Source organism: Corvus hawaiiensis, chromosome 8, assembly GCF_020740725.1.
Source record: "Corvus hawaiiensis isolate bCorHaw1 chromosome 8, bCorHaw1.pri.cur, whole genome shotgun sequence".
In the NCBI taxonomy this organism is placed as follows: Eukaryota; Metazoa; Chordata; class Aves; order Passeriformes; family Corvidae; genus Corvus; species Corvus hawaiiensis.
The window spans coordinates 30,913,954-30,940,289 of NC_063220.1; the positions used below are offsets into that span (position 1 = coordinate 30,913,954).

Sequence of the window (26,336 nt, forward strand, 5' to 3'; positions counted from 1 at the left end):
GCCTGAGAAAATGAACCCTGTCTTTGTTTCTCTAGTAATACTACAGACACACTACTGCTCTTCAGCAGTGGCACTGTGAATGCCTACTGAAGGCAGGATTAGGCCTGCAGTGAGTTACAGTGTCTGACAGCTGTCTCGGTTCATGTGCTGCGGTTGCTGAGCATACTATTGTCTCTTGCAATCCTGAAAGATGCTCCAACAAGGCTTCTACCAAGTTTGTTGTGAAAGACAAGCTTTTTGTGAATTCTATCAGGGGACTGAAATTGTGAAGCACTTAGGCAGGATGTCAGATAAAATTAAGCCCAACACATTCTTCAAATGTGAAGCATCAGTTTATTCAGAATAATATAAAATGAAAGAACAGCAACACTCAGCCAGTTTTTTTTACACTGTAAATCTAGTCTAACGTTCTTCTGGTGTCTTCAGTGAGGCCTAGGTGTTAGTTGTGATTATACTCATTCTGTATGATTATTTTAGGGTAATATTAGTTAGATGTGTAGGAGACTGAAGATTTTAGAGCAATTTTTAGTTCAGGTCTTCCAAGCTGCTATTACAGATGCTATTCATGCAGACCTGCTTTACTTGGCTTGGAGGTGTTTCCCATCTCCCAAAATTAGAAATGCTAGGTTAGGGCATCACTTTTTATATTGTACCACCCTTCAACTCTATTATCTTCACCTACAGCCTGACAGTCTCATTTCAAACTTTGTGTGACCTTACACTTTGAAAGAGATAATAATCCACAGGGCTACAGGAAATGATGCTGCTGTTTCAATAAGTTAGTCCTTCACAGAGACACTACTCAGGAAGAGATTCTTCTCCCTGTAGTAGGCGACAAACAAATGGAGGAAATGCTTTGGCAGCTGTAGATAGCTTTCATCTTTAACAGGAAGAAATAGGCTTGGCTCTTCTTAATCTTTGGCCTGAATTCTTGTGTGCTTTTGTAAAGACTTTCACAGGCAGCAGTGGGAGGTGCAGTGTTTAGCATGTTTTGTCTGTGTGCTGAGATCTGGAAAGCGGGCCCAGAAAGCAGGTGGAAATGTGGATGAGCAGAGAGCAGTATGTAGAGGGTGAGGTAAGGGTTTAGGTTGACAAATGAAGGGTTTTTTATAGTTACACTGCTTTCACTCCCACTCCTTTTGCCCAATCTGAAGGGAAAAGACACAACCCAAAGGAGACCAAATTAGGAAGTTTGCACAGAGGATTTTAGGGTTACCTTCAAGACAGACTTGGGATCACTGGAATTCCTGTCTTAGCACCTTGCTGGAGAAATTGGAGTGGAACTGCCTGTTGAGAACCCTTCCTGTGCTGGCTCTGAAGAGCCAGGAAAGGTTTTCAGAACACAGCTCATGTGTGGTTAGCTCAGTCATTAGTATCTGTTCCATCAGGAGTCTGTACTGCTGTATTTCCCTGCTGGTGAAATAACCAGTCTTGGGCAAACATCTCTGCTTCTTTTGCCACTGTCACCTGTTTTTGTTGCCTCACAATTACAGATTAGGAATGATGCTTTCTTTCCTCTCATAAGGAAGGATAGACTTCCTTCCTCATATAAGAGTGTGAAAAAAGTGGAAAATTGAATCCTAAGACTCTCCAAGGCCAGGGACTCTCCAACCTGCTGATTTCAAAGCTTCCCTATTTTCTATTGATACAGCATCAGAGAAACAGCCTTGTGCAGTTTTAAACACCTTGTGCTGGTGTTATGTTCTAATGCTCACCTAAAAAACTTTATTTTTGAGGGGAAAATAATGATTTGGTACATTTCATTCAACTGAGGAAATCTGCATGGAAAGAATATTTCCCAGGGAACCTAATTTTTAATTTTTTAATTAGTATGTTGTTCAGAGTATGGTATGTTTAGTATTTAAGTGTCAAGATACTCATAATGCTTAGGGTTTTTTTGTAAGTGTTTTAGAGGCATCTGCAGAATGTTCTTATTGGCAGTCTCACAGATTGCTACAGAAATAAAAGGTGTATATTGGGCACTGCCAGGTGTGTGTGAGGGTATCTAAATGCACATATATATTTGTGTGTGTATTTAAAATGCCTCCCGTGTGCAAGTATTAAACACATCCTCTTGGGGATTGCACTGTGACTTGCATACTTGGAGGCAAAGGCTCTGAATAAAGAAGAACCTATCCAGAATAGAGTGAAATTAGCTGCAGTTGCTGTGGGTTTTCAAAGCAATGGCAGCAGTCAGAATCTGGCCTAAGTAATTAACTTACGAAGCATGGAAAGGAAAAGCAGCATGTGGAAGATATAATTAATAGGAACATATAACAGTCAGCTCTCACATAATAAATTGGCAGCTATGCCTGAGGTAACTGCCTTTTATTTGCAAAATGCTGTTGGAATTTTTAAAAAGTAATTGCACATTTTCTTCCATTTCCACATGGTCACAGAGAACTTAGTACAGTACAAATACCAACAGGAATGCAATAAAATCATCGCTGTTGTTTGTTTTTCTTGCTCAGGGCTATGATCTTATTTGAACCAATGTCCAAAGAAAAGGAGGAAGACATTCTAGCTCAGGAAAAGACAAGTGGCAAAACGTTTTAGTGAGGTTTAATATGGAATAATCTAAAAGGACAAGGCAAAACCAACCAGAATAAATAACAGTAAATGGCCAGATATCTATTTGCAGAACAGATTTAGTATTGTGTTCTCCTGACTCAAGTAAATAATGGTTAAGATAAATGTTCTGAAATTCTTCCATTTTGGAGGCTTGAATTTTCCGCATCTGAAGGTTTACTGCAGCTTTTCCTGTAGAGCAAGCGTGACTTCTTTGGGTACCCCACAGATGCTGGCAGATCATTCTACCTCTTGCCTAGTGCAGAGCTTTGGAAGGCTTTGGGATGGCATGAAGACTCCCCACAGGCAGCTGCTGCTTCAGCTGCCTCCAGCAGCCTGCTGCAAAATGCAGAGCTGCTGTCCTGCTCCAAACATTTGCAACAGGAAACTGAGGAGGGCTTGCAACTGAGGTTTGCTGCTCTGCCCAAAACATTTAAGTTACTAGACTTAATTGCCATTTCCAGGCTTCTTGGTGTAATAGAGGGAACTGCATGCCACTCCTGCTACCTGGTATATGTGATTCCTCTCTGTACCCAACTGGGAATTTATACTACTGCTTTGTCAGTTTGGGCTCTCTTTTGGTTTTAAGCAATCTGACTGCCATCACTGCAATAGCAGGGAGGAAAAGGGAAGTCCAAATCTATTCTATTGTAAGTGTGAAGAGGATCTAGCCTATTTTGTCTGTGAGTGAAAGAGGATGGGATCTTGTTGTAACCACCTAACACTGGACAGTTCTAACACCATAAATGTGATTAGAAGCTTTACTCTGTTTAAAATTGAACAGCCGGAAGACCAGGAAATAGAGTTTGCTGGGAAATATTTCTGCTGTAACCAGTCTCTGTGCTGATGACCCCAGGGGATCTTGCATTTGCTGCAGGCTGAGTCTAGTAGGCAGTTTGTTGCTGAACGAAGACTTTAAATAGATAGCGAGTTTAAAAAAAGTACATCCTGCAATTCTTGTGCTGATGAATTTAGAATGATGTTCCAGCAAGCTCAGTACACTCCAAATTAATTAGCAGTGATCCTTTTAACAGGATAATTACTATATCAGCAAGTGGTAAACTCAAAATGAATACAAGTAGTCCCGGCTTGCAACCACAAGGAAGAGCTGTGTTGTGGTTCTACCAACTGATTCTAAATTCATCCCAGTGTGAAAGGTTTTAGACAGCACAGCTCGTCATCAGAGCTGTCACTTTTTTACCTCTAGACTTGAATTAAAATCCTAAATGAAGTTGCATTCCACTCTCCATATGTCTAACTCACACCACCATGGAAGTAGTGATTGGCTTTTTAAAATTGCTACTGGAAAAAGGCTGAAAATAAGGAGAGAAGGAAGTGTTGCACATTATTACTGCTGTATAAATGGTAGGAAGGGCTGTGAAATATATGATACTTCCTTATGGCTGTGCATTTTCTTCTTTCATAATGGAAGGGTCTTATCCTGCATAGTACAGTAAGAACTCACAAGTATAAACATGCTCGTATCTTTGGTGTTTGGACTTTTTTTAAACAGGTTCATCTTTCAAAGAATAGATGTGTGGTTGCTTATCAGGCTGTGGATAAATAAGTATATGACTGCTGCAGTGATGGTAGAAACACTTTTATTCATTCCTGAAACCAGATTCTGGTTTTTTCATTCCTGAAACCAGATTCTGGTTTTAGAGAGCTGAGGCTTTAGAAAATAAAGTTTAATTGGGTATTTTTAATATGGGCAATTACCTTAATTAGGTCGCTCTACATGCTTTTCTGGTCTCTTTCAGAATGGAAGCAGAAATCTATAAAAGCACCTGCCATTTTCTGTGGGAATATAAGTTTTACGCAGACTTTCAAAAATCACTTATCTTACTTTCAGCTTCTCTAAGCTAAGTCCAGCAAAGTCAATGGTCTTACACAGATCTCAGGTGTGCTCTTGGGAGAAATTGGGGCCCAGGTTGTTCACTCCAAATGTGAAAGTAGTAAATTATAAATTTTAGCCATTTCTTAAAAATGGATCATGACACTCACCAGACCAGACAATCTCTCAGGTTATTGCATGGGAGCTTGTGGTGCTTTATGAAACGTGGAGTGCCTGCCTGAATCCTTTGGCTTAGATTGCCTTGAGCAGCACTGCCATCTTCTTTCTAGAGAGACTGTATGTCTGGGTCAGGCCACTTTTAAAAATCATACAAAATGGAGACATTTAAAAAATGGTCTCAACTGTAAGAACAGTAAAATCAAGAGGGAAAAGAAGTATTTACAAATATTTTGGTGAGGTTTTGTCCATGTGTGTTGTGTGTGTGTTCTAACAGGTAGAAATAGAAAGGCAAGCAACTCTGTAGAAAATGCCTGTAGCAAATGCAGTTGTCTTCTAATGATCCAGGGGACTGCTTTTTTTGTTTTGTTAAGGTTTAGGTTATTCAGACCATGCAGGTCGTAAGAGTCTTTTGTATGCAGTTTCGTGGTGTTGCATAGTTCTTAACTGAATCCAGCCAAAGATGAGGTAACATCTGAAGAAGGTTTTCTTAAATTCCCGGAATGAACAATGTTCCCATGTCGCAGTAACAGCAGTAACACGCCCACACAGTTGTTGCTGCTGAAGTTGCTCCTGTGCACAGTGAACATACTGTTCATCACACTCTAGCTATAGCCCAACCATTCTAGTAGAGCTCAATGGTTTTGAGCTTCCCATAAAGGACACGCTTGTCCTTCTACTTGAATACATGCAAGTACATAGGTCAGCACAGTGCCACCAATGGTAATAACCAATCTTGTTAGTGCTCCCAACCTTTCTTGATACTACAAACTATGGCTACAAAATCCTTGTGAGTACTATAATACGGAACTAGTCAAAACCCACCATATAAATGGATTAAAAAAAAGTCCCATTTCTATGAATTTTCTTGAGAAAGTTCCTCTACAATTTAGAAGAAATTAACGTTCTCTTGATGGAAAAGATCACTTAGGCACTCAAGGTGTATTTGATCATAGAAACAGGCAAAGCCCTTCTGAAGAAACTGTGGGAAATGCAACCTCTTCCAAGTCAATAACGGCTCAGTGATCTTCTGATGGAGCTTGGGATTCCTCTTTTGGAGGGAAAGCAACAAACTCTTTCATTTCATTCTCTTGGTGACCAGTAGCATGAGCACGAGCTTCATAAGGCTCACATGGGCAGCAACAGACTTCTCCTTTCCTGCTCCTCTGCAGAACGGTAGCACGGAAGTCTAACGTTATCACTGCCAGCCGATACAACTGTAGAGTAACAACTAAGATATTCTTAGCTGTAAAAAATACCAGCATCTGATTGAATATTCTGAAGTGGCCCATCAGAATTGAACGCACAATGAAGAAGGGGCCGTCCTGTATGAAAAGGCTGACCCCAATGTTCCAGAGTTCCGCGCTGTACCTGCAGAGCAGCAGGCTGGGAATCCGCCTGGCCGGTGCGCTTGGTTTGCAGCCAATATGCTGTACTGGAAGTAGAACAGTTATGTTAAAACAACTTCGTGAAGGGGAGCCAGGGTTGGCCTAAAGGGCACTCACAATACAGGGTACCCTGGATTATAAATGCATTCAACTGTAAACTATGCAACATACAGCACATCCAGTTTCTGGGATTTTTTTCAGCAAAACACACTAAACTCATCTGAGGCACTTATGTGGTCTGGCAAACAGGACTAAAAACCACTTCCTCTTTTGTATCTCTCAAACATACTAGTATTTATACACTTCTACAACAAGAAGCAGAAAATCACCTAATGATTCTTCACAACTTCCCCGGATTTTTGTTTTTTTTTTTTTTTTTTTGTGGTTAATCAACATGCCAGAGCAGTATATATCCTTAAGAAAAAAACCAACTGTGCTGAATAGGAACAGCCAGTGCTGTAGCATTTCATTTTGTTCCAGGCTAAGACCTTGCTTTTAAAAGATTCACCAGATAGCCATTGCTTTTTTCATGTGTCATAGTAAGAATAAGGCCTGTCAGTGCCAGGCAGTATTGAGCATTATGAGGTTTCTGTCTGCCATGTAAGGCTCAAGGCACAGTAAACTTGTTCTTAGCCTTGTGGGCATCAATTTCACACAACTGCTGGAACTTGCATGCATGGGTTCCCCTTGCCTGTAAAGGTGGTGGTGGGCTCAAATGCTCTCTATGGTGTAGTGCCTGGAGAGGGACCATCAGAAGGGTTTGTGGGGGTAACTATGGCTGTCTCTTACGAAAATACACGAAGCTTAATTAACCTGTCTCTTGGACAGGGAGATTTCACTGGTTTAAAAAGCATCACTACTTGTGATGCAGTAACAACCACCAAACATTCCAACTTGCCAAAAGAATTCTATTGTTTGAGTCAATGCTGGGGTTGAGGAAGAAACAGATGAGACTCAAATGGAAAATGAGTTGTAAAATGTAGAAATTTGCTGAATCCATTAGGCAAAGCTTCAGCAGCAGCTAATTTTTTAATACGCTTCTGTTCCTTTGCTGTTTAATAGTCCTAACTGCACTGCTGTAATCTAATCATAAGTGCCTAAAAATTTCTTTTACGTCATGTTTGGTGTGTGAGTAAACATTCTGATGCTTGAACAAAAAGTACTATCTGTGCAACTGTATAGAACTGCCTAAAATAAACTGTACCCCCAATAATTTCAGGAAAATGTGTGTTCAGTAATTTAATTTTTGACTGGAAAATGTAATTAAATAAGTGGAAAAGCAACAGCTAGAGAAAAAAAAATGAACAGATTAAGTTCTATTTGAATTTATTTGGGTGGTGGTGATGTGTATAGGATGTTTTTTATTTGGTTGGTTGAGTTTTTTAAACCTGAGTGCTGTGCATCTTTAATAGAATATATTTTACCAGTAGCAGGAATTTTAGCTATGATAAATCTGAAATGTGATTGCATCAGATTTTTTAGGAGGTGAGCTGCTGAGCTGAAATGCTGAAGTATTTTTATAACTTCCCTGTTGGAAACAAAGCCTAGCACTGTCCATTAAGAAAGGACTAATGAACAAAGTAATATTCCAGGAATTTTTAATTTATTATTTTAGTTAGTGTGTCAGCCTAGAAATCTATTTTGTATGAGATGCTAGTGAGGATAATGCATTTTTGGACTTCTGTAGTTGTTGCAAACTTGTAGTGATTGGAGACCAAAATGGTTGGAACAGATGACGATCCAGACAGCTTTCATTGTTTTTCTTGCACATGGAGAAGCCCTTTCTGCCCAGGGACAAACACAGCCCTGAGCTGGGTGAATGGCTGGGCCTTTTAGATTTAGAGTCCCAACATCATATGGTCCTTTAGGTTTCCTGTGAATAGGTAATTTCTCCTGTGCTTCTGGCTGTGCTGTTCTGTTGTTCACAATTGCCTGTCTCTCTGTGGGGTCTAGTAACCCACCCAAATTTGAGCCATAATAGACCAGATCTAACTTGAGAACTCACATAGTGAAGCTTAATGCAGTAACAGGCAACTGGAGTAAAACAATAGTGCAATCCTTTTTTCCTTTTCCTGAAAGTAGAGCTCTATCAGAGAGATCAGAGGTTAGCCAGAAACAAGTGTTTCCTCAAAAGAAACCACAATGAGCTTTCTTCAAAAGCTGTTGTCATATAGATTCCTCTCCACCAGAAGTCCTTGGTACAGCCTGTAGTGTGTGCACAGCCACAAGATGTACCAGCAAAAACTTAAAAGCATTTTTTTCTTTTCTTGTCTACATGCAAGTACTAACCTGCAAGATCGAGTGGAAACTGTAACATACTCCAGGTCCATACAGCAAGAATTGAATTTATGAGAGCGTAATTCTTCCTATGGGAAGGGAAAAAGTGATAACAATGAAGATGCAATTTCCGCATGTGATCACAAAAATGCTTCCTGTAGTGTTTGGAATGTCATTTGAAGGGTGGGTGAGTGAAGCAGTGATTGATTGATGTGTGCTTTTATGATGCAATGCTAAGGAAAACAGAAGCACCTTTTTGTATGGAATATTTGCTGTTAAGGCTTACATGTTCCAGCTGTGTAATTACACTAAATATCTGAAGCTAATGTTATAATAATAAGTATGTGAGAATAGACTCTATGGCTCAGAGGGGATATCTTTACCCTTGTAGGGATTACACGTTCCTTGCAAGCCTGAAGCTTCTCTACCAACTGGGAAGGATACTTTTCCTCTAAAAGGCTCTAAAAGCATTGCTATGATATTTACAAAAAATAAAATAGTATTTGTTTGAGAGGATGAACCTCTTCTGTGCCTCTTTCTTTATGACCGATGTTCACAGCTCATCTCTCAGCAGCGTGAGGGGGAGGTGAGCTTACTTCCTCTGGGAGAGATCACAATGTTGAAAATTCACACCAGACTGTGCCATTCCCCTTCTTCTTATCTTTGAACACTTTGTCATTCTATCATGAAGTACATATGAGATAACCAAAGGAGCAACTTGGATAATGAATCACTTAGGCCAGCTCTAGTTGCTTCCTTGCCCATCTAAAGCGATTCATTAACCTGAAGGAGGCTTACTGTGTATCCAGTGTTTCAGCTCCTGTAGCCATAAGAACTGATGCTGCCTGGCAGTTAGGCTGCTTGTTTGGCTCTCTTTTATTGTGATGAGGTGACATGCTTCTCTGCCGGCAACACTTGAGTAATCCCTAACAAAGCTCACAGGACTTAGGCCTTTCAACAGAGGGAAAGGCAAGAGCAGGCACACAGAGCCCTTGAACGTAGCCTTCTGTTTCCTACGGGAAACGCAGTTCCACCACTCTGAACACTGCACATCACACAAATATCTTGCACTGTGCAAGTTATTTACGTCAGCAAAAAATCCTTACCGAACATCCTCAATGTCCAAGGTTTCACTAGCAAATTCAAGTATATCTGCTGCTGTTCCCACAAACATGAGAAGCAGCTGAGACAATTGATCTCGGGTGATTTCAACTCCAATGGGGAGAAGCCATCTCCCAACTACTAGTAGCAGTAGAAAAGTCTGGTGGAGGGCCAGTGTCCATACAGTCTCACAGATTGTGGAGAGCTGGTTGACAAAGACTTTAGCCTGTTTAAAAGACAACAATAATATACTGTAACTTCAGGAGACTGATGTTATAGGTACCTTCAGAGACTGTATTTGTCCTTGAGCCTGCTTTTGTTCTCTTTCACATTGTATGAGAGCAAATAATTTCCATCTGGCAGGCCTGGTTTGAAAAAGGCACTTTAATACAAACTTTGGATAATGAATATCAAATCTTTCAAATCAAATCTCTGTGTACTACTCCTCCTGTTCTCACTTTTCAGCTGAGCATTATCCTTTGCAGAATCTTTACCCAGACACCTTCTAAATTCAGTTGCTGAGATTTGCAAGAGAATGATAGGAGCATCTCTTCTTTACACAGAGACTTGTCTTGGCAACAATAGTGAGTATGCAGCATGCTGTATTTTCACAATGTGGTTTTCCAAAGTACAAATATATATAATATATGTCTTGAGGTTTTTTTTTGTTTTACTCACTCTGCAAGGTGCTTATCTCTAATTGTCATAAGATCTCTACTAGTAACAGGAAAAGGTGTCCCACCGTCTGAATGATGTGGTGATCTGTTCCCTCACTTCCATAATTGCTGTCTCTGGATTGATTGAAGTCTTGGTTGCTGACATTCACCTGAACTGCCCCAGGCTCATTGCCACAGTACTGTTGTGAATAAAAACATGACACGTGTGTAAACATCCCACACAGGGAGCAGATGTGCTCTATGGCTGAGAGTGTCCTGTTTTGCTGAACTGCAGAGGGTTCATTTGTTAAAGGTATCTGATGTTTACAAAGGTCCTCCCTCACTCTTAATGGAATTCCCTTCTTCAGAAGGGAAGAATTCCTCTCACAAGGACAAGAGTGATGTGTTGGTAGGTTCCTGAGGAAGTACAGGGTTGTACTGCAGAAGAGGATGCAAATGCAAAGGCCGATGGAGTGGGTGACATCTCTGTGCTGCTAACTCTGTACCCTTTGAATGTGATCTGCTTGCAGCTTTCCTAAACTGGCTACTGGGTTCCCTACATGGTCTCTCTTTAGTTAAAACAGTCACATAAGGTAAAAACTGGTCATGGTCAGGCTCTATATTCAAATTTATTCTCAAAATATCTGCTTCTCTTTACTATCCAGGAAAAGCTTTCTGAAAATGTCACTGTTTCATTTTTCTGTATGATTTCTCTCAAGGCTGAAAATGAGCTGGGGTATGATATTTGGGTTGTATTCTCCACAACTCCTGCCCCTGCTGTGCCTTATTTTGTAAGGAAATTCATAAGGTGAGAGGTGAAATAAAGGAGTATTTAAGAGAAATAGAGCTGTATTGTTGCCTATCCCTTTGAAATGGAAAAAAGGGTGCTTTTACTTTCTCCAAGAACACAGTGATCTGGGAAATTGAGTGTTGGCTAAAACATACTGTTACTCCAACTGCAGTAAACCAGTGGTGGGGCTATGTTCTGTCTGCAGCACTGTCCTGCCCTTCTACCTTCACACCCAAGGCTGGCCCAGGAGCAACTGTGAGGGGCATGGCTCCAAAATCTGTCTTCATAACAACCCCTTAACATCTCTCTTCATTGTAATAAAAAGAGGCTAATTAGAAAATCAAACCATGCTGTTACTAAAGACTTTTATCCTGTCCTATTTTTGCCAGAGAACTGCAGATGATTTGCATTTCTCCATTGGGCCCCCCACCATTTTATTGCACAGGGACTGATTTTCTGCAACAATTGGAATGTGTTTGAGAGCATACTGAGTAGCTGTGTTCAGCACAAAGCCTGCCAATATAAGAGAAACATTTTCCAGCAAATTTCAGATTCTACTTTGATACTTTGCTTGGTCTCTGATAATGTTGTTCAGTATCTGGGTAAATGCTGCCTCTTGACTGACCTTGTGGTAGATAAATTTCCTGTACTTGAAAAATCTGGAAAAAATGTGCTTGTTGCTTTTAGAGTTGGCAGTAAAGAGTCTTAAGCTGAAGGCTTGTCTTATTTGAACAGTGGGTGTGAGAGTCTTGAAAGATTGACACAGATGTGGGGAAGATATTTCCATTTGGAAGAGGGAAGTCTAAAGTTCTGGGCATGGAAACAGTGAGATGGAGGGGCTGGTACTCTCTGCCTGGCTACAGTCCTGTAGGGCTAATCTCCCTGGGTTTGCCCTTCAACTAAAGGAGAGAGAAGAAATGGCTTGTTCAGAGGATGTTTTGGAAATGAAATTTAATTGGTGCTCTGGAGAGGCATCTATATCTGTTGCCTACAGAAAACCCCTAAAGTCTATGGTGACCCACCCACAAGGTCAAAGTCAGGCTTTCTGAGTTATTTCCACAGGCCGTGTGACACAGTCATCTGAGGAGACCACAACCTAAAAATATTGCATAACTGTCCTAACCACCCCAGAATATGAAGAAGTGAACATCAACAAGTAGTCTGGGTAGGGCAAAGGGATGACTAACCTGTGCAGGAGAAGGAAGGCTGACTCTGACAGCCTTTGGTTTGTCATTAAGTCTGCATTTAAGCTCCCCCCTCTGGCCCCTTGCCTGGTCTGGCATGGTAAGAGGAAAGCAGCCATGAACCTGTACAGAACTTCACATCCAAGTCTGAGGAGCTGCAGGACTCAGCAGCTCAACTGCTAGAGGTAGGCAGAGGAAACCATGCCATGGCTTGCAGGGGAGCTCTTTTTCTCTTGTTCTAGTGGCACGAAGGTACAGGAAATACCTCTAAGAAAATTAATTCACATTATTGGTGTCTTTGGTTGGTGTCTTTCCTTTTATGCCATTTTTGTAAGTACTTCCAGCTGAGAAGTGGTTTACCATTTCAGAGCAAGGCTCCGTGATCTTGGACTGAATGGCATGCTCAGGGCCAAGCTCTTCCCAATTGCTTCCAGGCAGGAAATGGAAATCTGCATTTGCAAAGCCAGTCCTTTAAGTAGGCGCCTGTTTTTTTCATTTAAGTATGTTCATATCTTGTTTGGGTTTGTTCCTCTCTGAATATTTATTAAGTGGTGATTGTGAAGTGATTCACTTGAAAATTTGGAGAAGAGCCTTTATTTACGTCATGTATATGCATGTAAATAGGACTGTTGGTGCCAGGCATATTTACCTAGCGAGTTATGGATGAGCAGTGACTAAATGGGAATGTGACAAGGAGAAAGTGAATATTGTTTTACTGTTTCACAGGCATTTGATAAACATGGTTTGCCTTTTTACTACTAGATCCGAGTTAGTCCTAGGTATTGACTGTGTACCTAGCTAAATAAAAATGGTTTTGTTTTCAGTTTTTTTTCTGTGCAAAGATAAAATAGGAAGAAACTGTACACATTTTATATCGATTCTGGCTTGGCTTACTTCTTTTTGTTTCTTCTGAGATGAAGCTTACATACCCCTGATTCATAAACCATCTAATCAAAATGGAAATGCTGTTGCATGACATGCTGATGTCCCGGTGTGTGGTCTGCAGAGAAGCTCACTGCCAGTGCATGGGGGACACCTGAAACACCAAACTAATTCAGGCAGTTTCTGTTTGCACCTTATTCACAATCTATTATTATCAAATAAAATAGGTTAACTTTTCATAACAGGGCCAGCATTGGGGTGTAAAATTGACACTTGAATATTTGAGTGGAGTACCCTCAACCTATTAATGTGCGTAGAAGCTGAGGACATTTTGGAAGAGTCTAGCCCTTCCCTGGAGCAGGCCCTCTGCCAAGCAACAGGTACCTGGCTTGCTGTCTGTGCTTTGCTGCAAACAGTGAGGCTGTCACTATGGAAACACGTGTGATGTCAGAAATTCAAAGCACTCCTGACTGCTTCATTTTGCTCACACAGGAAAGCTGGAATGTAAAACACGAAGAAAAGGTTGCCTAAGCTGTTTTCCAGATTGAAGAATATAATGGGTATGGCAAGGAAGGAATGGTGAAAGATGAAAGATCACTTTGAGGCATTCATTATGCTATAATTTTAGCTGGTATGAGAATTCTACCTCAGAATGAGGGTGAGGGAATGGACAGTAATATTTACTATATCCTCAAAATGTTCAGGTTAAGGTGGTTAAAAATAATTACAAGGTTTACCAAGTATCTGTCTCATTCCTGACTGGAAGCCTGTATCAACTACAGCCCTGGTAGTCAGATAAGCCCTGCAAAAGGTGGTCAGTTACTGCTTTCTGTAGCAGTGGCACACCAGGCATTTGAAAAGGTAACAGAGCCCTGAGATCCTGTACATTATTATGAAAGAATGTTTGGGTTTTTTTATGGATTAAATGGTTTCAGTTTTCTCGACAGCAGACAGCAATGTTTTCTCTCTGTACAGTTCAATTGAGTTTATCATCTCTCCGTAACATATATTTCATCCCCAAATACATTACCACAGAGCAGTAGTTTCTATGTAGCCAGTATTTCACCCTTGATAAATGAATGGTGTTACTTATGTCCAGTTCTGCAGTACACAGAGAGGCAGAATTGCCTCTGTCTTCAGGAAGAGAGACTGCCTATTAGCACCTGCTTTAAATGACAGCACTGACACGAGCAGCTGATGCTTCCTGGTAAAGATTGAACACGAGATCAAAGTTCTACCACCTTAAAGACCACACACTGTTTTCATAGTGTAAAAGTGTGGATATAGCAACTGCATAGTTACCCATTCTGTTAGCATTTAAATAATGAAAATCCCAGGATTACTTCAGTATTGAGAACTGTACTAGTCTGGGTGCTGTGTTTGAGATTATTTGTTAGGAAGCTGCTCCCCTTCTGGAGGTATTGTTTTTGAATCTGTTAGATTGTGTGTTTCCAGAACTCTCTATCCTACCTCTCCAGGTATAAACTAAGCTGTTAACTTGATATACTCCCTCTTTAATTCACAGTAGCAGTATATCAATAAGAACAAAGTATGCCATGTTCTAACATCATTTTGGGAAATAAACTGCTGCCTTTGACTACAGAATTAGCTTGTTTCTTGGACCAGATTTAACTATGACAAATGTTCTCAATATCCACATTACCTGTCTGTGACTGTTTAAGGAGATTTGGGAAAACAAGAAGACAATAAATTCCTGCTGCTGTATTTAGAAAAAGCCTCAGGCATTTTCAGTGTAAACACAATTTTGAATATTTGATTATGCTTCTGTGGGCTCTAACAATGTTACAAAGGAGAAAATGAGGCACTAGGTCTTCTTAGTATAATTTATGTATTTTCTTCTGTTACTTTTTGTTCTTGTTCCAATCAGAACTTTTACTGCTGTGGATGTAAGGCACTGCATATGTGCAAATGCTAGGACAGACAAAATTTCCTTTTCCCTACATGGAAGTGCTATAGGGACTTGAAACTAGCCTGCATGAGGAGACGGTTGACTCAGTGAGAACTGTTGGGCTAAGTGGCTCTGTTCTGGCCCTAACTGACCCCAAAACATTTGCCCTTAAAAATTTTACCTGTTTTAGTCCTGAATTGGAATCCAGACCCCCCGCCACTAGATTACTATGCAGCACAAAGAAAGGAAGGATATAAACCTTGTCAGACATATTACCAGGTGAGGTAACAATCTGTGTGTTCTCCTACGTTGCAGCAAGCATGAGGAAACCAGAGTTTAAGACCCCTTTCACTGATACCTGTCTCAATTTTGACTTGCTTGGAGTTGTGGTATTTGCTTTTAAGTACTCTGAAATTCACTTTATTTTACAAAGGCCTCTAAAGCAATGAAGTTCTTTTACCCTACTGAGCAAGATTCATGCTGGTAACCTGGGGGTGAAAGGCTGTGTTTTTCAAACTTCCTGTCCTCAGTTCCGCAGATAAATACAAATAAATGGTCTCATTTTTAGCTAGGAAAGAGGCTCATTATCTGGTAATTAGGAAGTGCACAATAGTCACAATATAGCTGTAGCTAGATTGGGACACCCACCAATATGAAAGAGAGAACTGGAACAAGACTTAGCAGACTTCTGTCTGCATGCCCAAAGCCAAGCCATCAAATAATGCATCAGTTTCAAACTAGTCCATCTTGTCTCATAATAAATACCTGAGTCCCATGATGAATTTCTAGTAGCCATAGTGATGGTACTATGCAAATCAGATATAAAAATATTGCTGGTGAAAACCTGTGAAGGAAAAGAAAAGGTATCTTGGTAATATGGCACATCATAAATACTTTCCAATGCAGATAATGTTTGGGTATATGGTCTCTTGTGCCTCTGCCATATGGGATATTAAGAAATAGGGTAACTGCAAATAAGAATTGCTATTCTTGCTGGATTGCTCGTGCTGTGTCAGTATTATAAACAATGGGTTTATCTGTACATCCATTTAAGGTCAAATATGGAAGTTTATTTAAAATCTCTTTTTTAAGAACTGACCAAAGGCACTTCACTGTTTGTATTTCTATCACAGCATTTTCTGTATTTAAAAAGCCTGTAGCTAACATGTTCTTTCTGATTTCATGAAGAGTGAATTAATGCATTGAGTCAGTTCACTGAGTGATGCTGAGATAAAGGCTGTTGTTCACAATCCTGTGCATTGACACAGGAAAGGTAGAAATAGCATCAGCTTTCCTAAAACAAGCATTGCTTCAGTGTGAGATCTTTTAGTTGCAGGCTGTGCACTTAAAATGGGTTTATGAAAATGTGTCTCAGCCTTGTTTCTCCATTTGTGCAGGCAGTTGTAGAATTTTCTAGTTCTTCTCTCCCTGCCAGTCTTCTGTATAACTTATGTTGATGAAGCTTTATTATCTTCATCTTCTTTACTGGGTTTATTCAGAAGTAATGGACAGGTTTCATGACTCCTTCTGCAGGTAGTGATTCTTGTGAGAGTTGCAGATGTTTTCTTATTAAACACTTGACATTTGATTGGGGTGGCTTTTTTTGGCAATTCTATCCTTTTGGAGTAGGAATGAGGTGCGATGCCACAAATGTTCCATCTAGCTCTGCCACAGTATGGAGTGGGCATTGCTGCAACACCCTGGGACTGGGCAGTGGGGCCCAACTCACAACATTTGCTTGGTTCCTTCTATCCTGCCACTGACACATTCTGCAGTGAATTTAAACTGCTTCTAAGTATGCAACTGCAGCAACATTTTGGTCAAATGCTGTTGCATTTAGTATTTGTTCCTATGTTGAATGTACCTTTATTTTGGTAATCATAACATTTCCAGTGGATATTAAGTATTGAGGAAAACAAAAAAATTCTGCTGCTTAGGGAATTACTGGGTTGCTGAACTGCACTGAAATGTTTCAAACAATCCCCTCTTAGATTAGACTGAAGATAGTCTGGGTTTGGGTTTCATTGCATTTTTTTGTTTTTCAGGGTTGAGGGGGTGTTGTTTGTTTTGGCAGTGAGGGTTTTTTGTTGTTAGATTTTTTTTTAAAGAAAAAAAAAGTTAGTGATTCTGTGGGTTATTTTGGGAGAGAACACACCTCTCATTTGAATGGAAGAACTAACATTTTACAGTATTTCCTGTAGGACTTGAGCACATGAAAAATCCATCCAGCTGGCAGGTTAGCAATACTGAGCTAATGATACCACATCAGGCCAAGAGACTTGAGGGGCTTTAACTCTACCTTTCTTTCGGAAGGAGCAATCTGGAGGAGGTATTACAAGGCTCACAAGAAGACTTTTTCTCCACATGTGCCATTTAATGTTTTATGCTGGTGTAATAAGTAACAGTTCTCTGTCAATAATGAACAGAGAATATGAGGGTGTTGGAGGCAGGAGTCCTGCTGCATAGTCTGCCCCTTGCTTGGATCGGTGACTGTCTGTGGAGGTGTTTCTACAGATGCTGATGTGATGATGCCTGTTCCGAATGTGACTGTTTTCCACTGGAGCAGAAAATTATCCTGATGCAAATAGATGCTGGTCATTTGTCTACAGTTCTCACCTATAACGGTACTTTTATTTTGCTGTTTAAAGTGCTGGACCACATCCATTTTCAAAATTTTCTTCTAGATAAATTTAGCCCAGTCTTCTATGTATTCCTCTAACATGGATCTGCTTTCGATATCTATTTCTGTTTGGATTTTTCAAAACCTGCCATTGAAAGTGTTCCTTCACAAAGATTCTGCTGCTGCCTCCTCTCCCAAAAGAATTGGGTCTGTTCAATCTGCCTGTCTCATAACTGCATTTTGGGCTCTGCTGTTGTTCAATTTTCCAGTGTCCTAGACTTTATCACTGCTTTTATTACATTCAAATTTAGGGCATGGAACTCTTGTGTGAATCGTCAGACAACACTACTTCTGTTATAATGACTTTCACAGGTTGCAATGGGCAGGATTTTAAGAACATGGAAAAATACTCTAGGGTTCTTTAGTCCTGGATTTTTCTCAGGGCCTGCCTGCAGTTTGAGTTTTTAACAATAAAAGGTCCTAGTGAAATCTTGACAATTAGTTACATGACCGCTTCCTTTTCACAGAGCATTTTGTTTTGGCTGCCTGAGCACTGATGAGCTGTAGATGACAGCAGTAATTCTTTAGATGCATGTAAAACCCCATGTGCTTGGGCAAGCTCTGCGATGACTAACTTTTTGTTCATTTCTTGGGCAGCCTTTCATGCATTTAAGTTCCCCTCTGGAACAGCCTCTCAAATCGAAATATTTAAGCCACTCTTGCTGTATCAAAAGAGTGGTTGCTACTCATATTTTATTTTTTACCGAGTTTAGGTTCATGCAGTAGCGTGGCGTTAGCACTGCTGCATGGAGGAGAGAAGGGGGATACAGTCCTAGAGAAGGAGGTGCAATCCAAGGCGCGGCAGGACGGGGTGTGAGATGCAGGGCATTTGCAGGGTTCCCCCGCACCCCTCTGCCCCTCCAGCGCGCAGCCCCGACCCGCTCAGGAGGTGGCTCAGGAGGTGCCCCAGTGCCCCCAGCCCGCTGCAGCCGCAGCCCCGCGGTATCCACCTTTTGCCTGCAGCAAGAGACACACACAGCCAGAGTGGCTCCCGCGTAGTCTGCTGTACAACTGCCCCTCCTGAAAGCCCTCTCTCTGGCAGTGGACGAGCCAAAACCCACCAGCTTTCCATCCCTGCCTCCCAGGAGCGGCCGGGCAGCAAACGCGATCCCTGAACGCCTGGCAGCGCCGGGGCCGGGGCGGCCCCTGCTCTCGGGGGGCAGCTTTGCATCTGCAGCGAAGTACATGCAAGGAAGCAAGAGGGGCTCGGCGGGATATGCTCACCATTTGTAGCCTCTGCCTTGCTTAAACTTGAGGGTGAGCCCTGTCTCCAGGCACAGGAGAAGATTGAGCAGTGCCAGCAGCCAGTACTTGGGTTCCTTCTTCACGGCAGTCACTCTCCAGACCCCGATGAGTGAGTGCAACACGAAGAGCAGGCGAGTGACCAGGGCATTGAGCAGCACCATCAGCTCCATGCCGCTGCACCCCCTCCCTTCGCCCCGCACCGCGGGGCCCCGGCGCTTCTAGGAACCCTGGCAAGTTACCTTGGGAGTCACCGGCAAGCGTGCGCCTCGCCGGCACACAGATCCCTTCTCCTCTTCCATCTCCACAAAGGGGCCCATTATAACAAAAAAGAAACAGCATCGCCCCTCCCCCAGACTTCCTGAAAACTTTTTAAAGGGAAGAAGAAGAAAAAAAAAAAGATACGCTTCCATGCTGCAGTGGTTTGCGGGCTCGGAACAGCCCTGGCCGGCCCAGGCAGGGGTGGGGAGAATTGTTTCTGTCCCCTCTGTCATCGGCTCAAGGACCAAGTGCGGCGAGGTTTTCCCTCTTGCCCAGTTACCATCGCTCTGCAGCCGCGCTTACTGCTCTCGCCTCGTGCGTTTCCAGCAAAGACACAATGTAAGGCACGATATTAATTTGAATCATTTTTGCTGAAAGCTCCACTGCATTTCTGAGACTGCAAACCAAACCCCTCTTTCTGCTCCCCCTGAAAGAGAATTCATATTTGGGAGCTTTTAAAATCGTTTGTTTAACATTGCAATATAGAAGGCAGGAAATGTATGCTTAGTTCAGTACTGGAATCCCTTGTGCAGCAGAAGTCAGAAACTGAAATCCAGTCAAACCATTCTATTGTATCATCTGCACCCTGCTTTAGGACTAAGAAGCAGGCCAGGTACAGAACTCCTGAAACAGGGATGAAATCTGGGCTAACACTAATATTACTGAATTCAACAGAGGCATATACAAAAAATGCACAAAAGTTTGACTGTTAGGTCAATTACCTCTAGACAGACTTCTTGTATCCTCTGTGGGAACAGTATATGAAGTACAGAATATGTTTTAAAATTTCCTTAGTGTTTCTCATAGAGATTATTAATTTTATTTGAATTTACTCTTGGGTAACCAAAGAGAAATTTCTTCTTGATCACAATTGTCACTACGTTGCTCCAGTTTTGTGTTCATTTGCTGCCAAAGCACTTAAATTGAGATAGACCATTGTAAAATGCAAGTAGAGAATCAAGTCCATGTAAAGTACTGTGGTGTTTCAGAGGTCATAACTTCCTAGATTTAATTTTAAAAACTCCTGTTCTATTTAAACACAAGAAGATATTCTTCTAAGAGTTGTGACCTTTCTAAGAAGGTATTTTTCCTCAATTGCTAAGATCCAAGTTTTCCTTACTGCAAAGCCAAGCCTCTTCCTTTACGAAGGGCTGGTGCTGGCCAGCTGATATCCTTGGGAGTGGGGGAATATAGGGGAGGAAGACTACTTTACTTTAACCCTGACCAGAAAAAAAAGGAAAACAAAAGTCCATTCCACAGTAGAGATCAGTCACTTGGGAAATGCCTGAGTAAATAAATGGACTGTGTAGTGTGCCTTTTTGAAGGAACAAAATCAAGCTCCTCACGCTCAGAGGAAAATGAATTCAAGTCAAGGACCTACTATTGATAATCCCTGCCAACAGCCATCCTGCCATATCGTGCCTTGGGTGCTGCTGCTTCACAGCCCTTCCGTTGGCGTTAAGGTCAAATATAGTGGAAGAGGAAACCGGGAACTGACAGATTCAAGAGATTGTTTAAACAAGATACTCCTCTGTGGGAGTGCTTAATGTCGAAGAAATGACTTGAGGGAACTGGTATGTCTGACTGTTCATGGAGATCCTAACAAGGCAGACAGAGGTCACAAAACTTGGAAGGAGGTTGGTCAGTGGAACATTCTCATGATACCGTGCTCAGGAAGGATGCAGAGAGCTTTGCTGGGAGCCAAGTAATTCTGCATATTAAAGACACTTGGGAGCTGAACTGCTTAACAAGGTAGTTTCATCAATGAACAACCCAAACTTCACATCGCTGAAAGTCCCAAACTTAAGTAGGAAGAAGATATAATACTGGCTCTGCCTACTCAGTGGTGGACCACGATGGCAGCACAACAGCCTGAGTAGAGGGGGAAGTAAGTACTCATGGACAACTTCGTTTCTTTGGCCTAGAAGAGGCAAATATTGCATCCAGATTTGACGGAGTGCATTTTTAGATGTTTCAGTGGCTGTTTTGTGGAGCAGCTGGTTCAGGAGCCCATGAGGGCAGTGCTTGACTTGAATCCTGAGTGGTTTATGGGATATGATGTCAGGAGTAACAGCTGAAGAGGTCCCCTGAGAGGGGCATCTTAATGTGCTTAGATTCGGCATCCTTGCAGGAGTAAGACAAGCCAGAGTTCTCTACCATTGCTCTGCTTCAAAAAGGAAAACTAGATGCAGATCAGCAGGCATGTTGAAAGTAAGATAGATGGAGCACCTAACTCTTTGCAGGGAGTGTGGATATTGCTTCCGTAAATCACATGGGAAGTGCAGAGATAATAACTGTGCATCAAGGGAAACTTGAGAAAGAGTGAGAAGAAGCCAGCATTGGCAGGGTAAGTGAGGTTGCAGGAGCAAGAAGGTATCCTTCAAAAAGCTGAAGTGCTGTCCAGCTGAAGAAAACTGAAAAGATGATTAAACTCTGGCATGGACAAATGTGGTAAGGCTGGCTGAAGGAGTGTGAGGGACAATTAGCAAAAACCATAGTAAGTAAAATGTCAGTTACCTGTTCAAACATGTCATGACTAGGAAGTCTGCCAGGGAATTGTTCGATCAGAGGATGGTCAGGTGGCACAGAAGCCCTCAGGGGCTGTGCAGGAGGAGTGCAGTCCCAGCATGAGTACAGATGTACACTGTAGTATGGGATAGCACTGATTCCTGCACAGAACCTTATAGAAGGGTTTTTTAGAATGTTTTTTTCCCTCTATGACTCTGTGTGTGCTAGTGTTCCACCAATTCAATTCTTGTCATAGTTTCTACTGATCTGCAGCTTACACTTGTCAGGCTAATTGATCATGGGCTAGAGAGTACTTGAGGGAGAAACTTTGTTTACATTGTTTTTATACTCTTTCCCTGAGAATGGAGTTAGGTCTACTGCTGGATGCAGGCAATGGAATTAGGTGGACCTTTACTCTGACCCGAAATGGCTGCATTAGTAGAGACTTTCTGATCTCTGAAGAAATTGATCTGGACTGGGTTGTGGTGTTGGTTGGATCCAAGCTGAAAGCAAGACTCATGTCTGTCTGTATAGAGTGCTCTACTAATGATATACCCTCCTCTTCCCTATCTTTTTTTTCCTTTCTCTTTTTTTTTTCTTTTTCTTCTTTTTTTTTTTTTCTTGGAATATCTGGCCTGTGTCTGGGAACCCTTGAGAGTTAATGTTTGCATGAGTTTCTGTACTCTGGCAAAGCCTGGACACAGTGGTGTGAACACGTGTCACAGCGTGTGGGATTTTCATCCAAGACACCTTGGCAAGATCCACTGCACAGCTCTGCCACATAACAGCCAATTGTAGCATGTCTGATGCATTTGGGAAATGTTAAACCTTACTGTGCCCCAGCACCAGTGACCTTCTTTCTGCAGGAATAGGAAATCTGGCACTTAAAAAACTGTGCCACAGGATCTTTGTGCTTGCGTTGAATAATTTCTGCCTTTAGGCTGAGTCACTATGATGATTGTGCTAAGGAGACTCCATAACTGTCAGAAATGTGAAATTGCAGCAGTTCCCAGCAACAAACTAGGGTTGGAGGGGGGTCACAAGCTGAACATGAGTCAGCAGTGCCACACTGCTCTTAAATGGAGAGTCACATCAGCAAGTAGATATAGAGCTGAAACCTGACAATGTCCACCTCCTCTACTTGGGAAGGCCTTTGCTGAAGTGCTGCCCTACCTTGGCTCAATGAGGGAGGAACCAGTGGAGAAGGGCAGGAGTGTTTCTATAGTAGGAAATTACATAATCAAGTCAGTTTTAGATAGTTAAAGTGACATCCTTGCTAGGTTGCAGTGCTTATAAAATCACAAGACCCCTGTTCAAGTACCTGGACGGACTCCAGTTTGAACTGGAGTGCAGGGCTTAGGAAATCCTGTGAAGAGGAATTCCAGAACAAAAGTTCTTTGAGTTTTTGTGATAATGTGCAGTGGTTTTTTGTTCTGCTTTAGGGTTTTTTTTTTCTCTTTGGGGAGAGCTCTTGAACACAGAGACCCTCAATTTACTTCCCTTGCTTACAAACTGGGATGTTTTTGGCAGTGAAATTTGGGGGTAATGGCTATTTGCCTTCAGTTCAAGAGACTTAGAAGATTTGATTTACAATATTCATAAAGAAATAATTATAGGGTAATAATCTGAAAGAGACTGGGGATGAGAATGGGTCATAAATTCAATGTGAGTCAGCAGTGTTGTTCTGCTGTGAAGGAGGTACACTGGGATGTATAAACAGACCTGTAATGTGCCAAATTTCAGTTATTTCTTCTGCCTGCCTTGATGCTGGGAAAAACCTCAGCTAAACTGCCTTAATTCTGGTGATGCTTAATCCCAGGGGAGAGCTGACAGAATAGAGTGTCCAGAGATGGACAAGACTGCTGAGGAAAGAATAAGATACCGTGATTCAATGTAGAGAAAAGAAAACTGAGGGGAGATGAAAGCGGCCAAGTGTTCAGGAATAGCCCGTTCACCAGTCCCAAAGCAGAGGGAAAGAAGTAAAAGGTTTAAAAAGGAAGAAAGACAAAAAATTGCAATTAGATGTCTGGAGACATCTCTTGCTAGGAAGGACAGTGAAGCACTGAAATAGATCGTGTAGAGAGACGTCCATTGTTGCAGGCTTTTAAGCACAGGTTAGGGAAACATCTGTCAGGGATGACAGCAGTTTAGTTGATCGTTTGCAGTAGAGGGCTGACTAGATGATCTCTGGAGGTTTCTCCAAGTCTTACCACCTAGGGCTCTAAGGTTTATTTCTTTATTATCCAATCATTGTCTTGAGTCTCTGAGGAAGTTTCTTGCTTAAATTAAATCTGTGTAGTTTTACATGCATAAAGTTCTTTAAGAAGAGGAAATTGTTCTGCTTTCTTAATGCTTGACTGCAAACTGTGAATAGTTATGACAGCCTTATAAGGAGATCACCACAAGTGGCAATTAACATACATGTTAATATATGTTACAAATGGGAATGATTCAGTTGCACGTGGGAAACAACAAAACCTGTCCAATTCTGGCTTAAGTGAAAGCCTAACTATTGCTGATCAAATGCAAGAGGGAGAAGCCAAATCTTTCAAGACATGATATGTGATAGAAGGTACTAGCTATAGCTCAGTAAGGGTGTGAAGGAAATGGATAAAGGAGTGAAAAAAAAATGAGTATAAAAAGATTAGCTCTCTAGTAAAGAGCCAATATGATTGCAGAAGCATTAAAATCCCTGCAGGAGATTTACTGAAGACTCTGCCCTGGATTAGAATTTGATATAAAATAACTTAACTGAAGTCATACAGTTTCTGTGCCATTTGTAGCTGAGTTAATAGCATATGTTCCTGGAGGATTACAGTCTATGATTAAGGAAATTAGGTTTTGTTTGAATTTAATTTAGTTGTATAAAGCTGCTACAATAATTTACAGCTTTGATATTTAATATTTAATAACCCAGATCCTAAAAGAATCCGAGGTATAGCAATGTCATTATATATTGAAATATTATCCCCATAAGTCATTTATATTTGCTAGTTGAGAAGAATGTTCATCAACTAGATGGGCTAAACAGGAGCTACTTGATAAAAAACCAGTGCAGTTTTATGGGTAGTGGTAGTGAAATCTTTCTGTATCTGTTATCCAGTAAATCATAATTCACTTAGAGAACTTTTCAATCTCAGTTTCAGTCTTCATAAGAATATACCCCTGATAGGTTTCTTTCATCTAATTTCCTAGCTTTTGGCTTTATGAACATTACAAATCCTGTCTATTCTTTCTTATAAGCCTCTTCTGCTGCTCCCTCCTTTCATTTAAACAAAGAAGAAAAATGCTTGGTCTCCAATTTAGCGGAGTACCCTGTTTCTGTTCAGAGGAAAGGAGGCATGTAAAAACACCCTCATCCAAAAATCAAGCCCCCAGTATTTTCAGGCACCTTTTTATTTGCCACTAAGTTTATAAGAGCCTCAACCTGTGGTCTAAGTCCCCCCCATACTGAGGCCACCAACTGCAGAATCTAGTCTCAAAATATACTTGGGTGAGTTTATAATCCGAAGTGCAAACATGTACCTATGAAGCACAAGAGCAAAAGGCTTCCAATGGCCAGCCTGCTCTCTTGCATCTCTGTAACCTGGACATAATTGTACTCCATGGTTCCCTTCTTGTACTTGTAGTCATTTCTCTCCTTCTCTATACCTTTTCCTAGGAGGAGAGAACCTGTCAAATGGTTGGCTGTTTTGGATAGCTACCACCTGCTGTGGGCCACTGCCTTCCAAGACTCAGATCTGATAAAGGAGAGTGAGTTTAGCACAAATTTCAGCTCATTTTTAGTGTGAGTCCAGGCTTTCAGAAAGGAAAGTGGAAGCACTGACTGCCTGGCACTACAGTCAGGAGTGGCCATGGGTCTGCCACAAGCACTGGGGCCCTGGCTGGAGTGTGAGGTGCTGGGAGTTGGCAGAACTCCACTGACATCAAAGCCTCTGCAGACCCAAAATATGGCAAAGAGGGGTGTTTTTTCCCCCTCTGATTAAAGCTGGGGGAAAGCACATGAGCAGTTTGTAGCTTCCTACAATTATACATCTTTTCTGTTGGTTTTATAGTTCAGAAAAAAAAGCCCTCTGGAAGGACCAGTTTTTTCTTGAAGAACTAGAAAGAAAGAAAAGGTTTCAGGTATTTTATTAGGATTTGTAATTCCTCCTTCAGCCTTGGCTCTATTTCTGGGAACACACAGGAGTTCTGAAGCACTGCATATTTCAAAGAAGAGTAGAAGCAACCTTGTTCTGCAGGCACTATTTCAACCATGACTGAAGTGGAAGACCTAAAGTTACAAACAGTGAAAAGCTGTAGCATCTGTCCTCAGCAAAGAAGAAAACTTTCCAATTTTGGCTAGGAATCCTTTGAGTTGTCTTTCTAGTCATTCTCTCTCCTGTTTCCCAATGTAACAATCATGTGGTGACCTGACAGGAATAACATGGTTCATGTTTGGGGCACAAAAAAATGGAGGCTGGGCACAGGTTCCTGGTACATCTATTGCCAGTGACAAGGCCACGCTCCTCTTACAGATGGAACACTGGGCACACAGGGAGAATATCTCAGGCTTTAGACAATGGTTGTCAACATAAGCTGTAAGCTAAAAACTTGTGGCACTGTTTTTGTTTACCTGCTGAGTACCTCTGCATAGAGTCTTACAATTAAGTTTTTCCTCCATGGTCTGAATTCACTGGAATTCCTGTGAAAGTGTTTATTATGGCACTGAGGCTAAGCTAATGAGTCTGAAATCAAGTCAATACAGCCTGTGTCTTACTGCAACTTGGTTTCTTTGGGTACGGTGTCTTGCTAATTATGATCATATGCTTCTGATAAACTCAAGTCATAAGTAAGAGGGATGAAAAAAATGTATATAAAAAGAAAATCCCCAGACCTG

General features: G+C 41.5%; 2 protein-coding genes across 6 annotated transcripts in view; one reads left to right on the forward strand and one right to left on the reverse strand.

Moving 5' to 3' along the window:
• The window catches only part of CABCOCO1 (ciliary associated calcium binding coiled-coil 1), a 214,364-nt gene that overhangs the window by 89,358 nt on the left and 98,670 nt on the right, over positions 1-26,336 (forward strand). The window lies entirely within an intron of this gene.
• On the reverse strand, positions 4,991-19,204 carry TMEM26 (transmembrane protein 26). 2 transcript variants are annotated; one of them, XM_048311320.1, is made up of 6 exons: positions 18,671-19,200; positions 15,532-15,610; positions 10,088-10,201; positions 9,351-9,571; positions 8,257-8,333; positions 4,991-6,014 (listed from the first exon to the last, which is right to left on the reverse strand). In XM_048311320.1, exons 1-6 carry the CDS (start codon positions 18,859-18,861, stop codon positions 5,599-5,601), a joined length of 1,098 nt encoding a protein of 365 aa, XP_048167277.1. In that variant the 5' UTR covers positions 18,862-19,200; the 3' UTR covers positions 4,991-5,598. The 2 variants fall into 2 exon arrangements, with proteins under 2 accessions (XP_048167277.1, XP_048167278.1); XM_048311321.1 differs by lacking the exon at positions 10,088-10,201 and having other exon boundaries at positions 18,671-19,204.

Excerpts from the sequence above, each read along its gene's own strand:
- TMEM26 (XM_048311320.1), bottom strand. The coding sequence starts at position 18,861 with ATGGAGCTGATGGTGCTGCTCAATGCCCTGGTCACTCGCCTGCTCTTC. Across the intron at positions 15,611-18,670 it reads CAAGGCAGAGGCTACAAATG|GTTTTCACCAGCAATATTTT; the intron begins GTGAGCATATCC and ends TTTCCTTCACAG. Across the intron at positions 9,572-10,087 it reads ATCACCACATCATTCAGACG|GCTAAAGTCTTTGTCAACCA; the intron begins GTGGGACACCTT and ends TCTTTTAAACAG.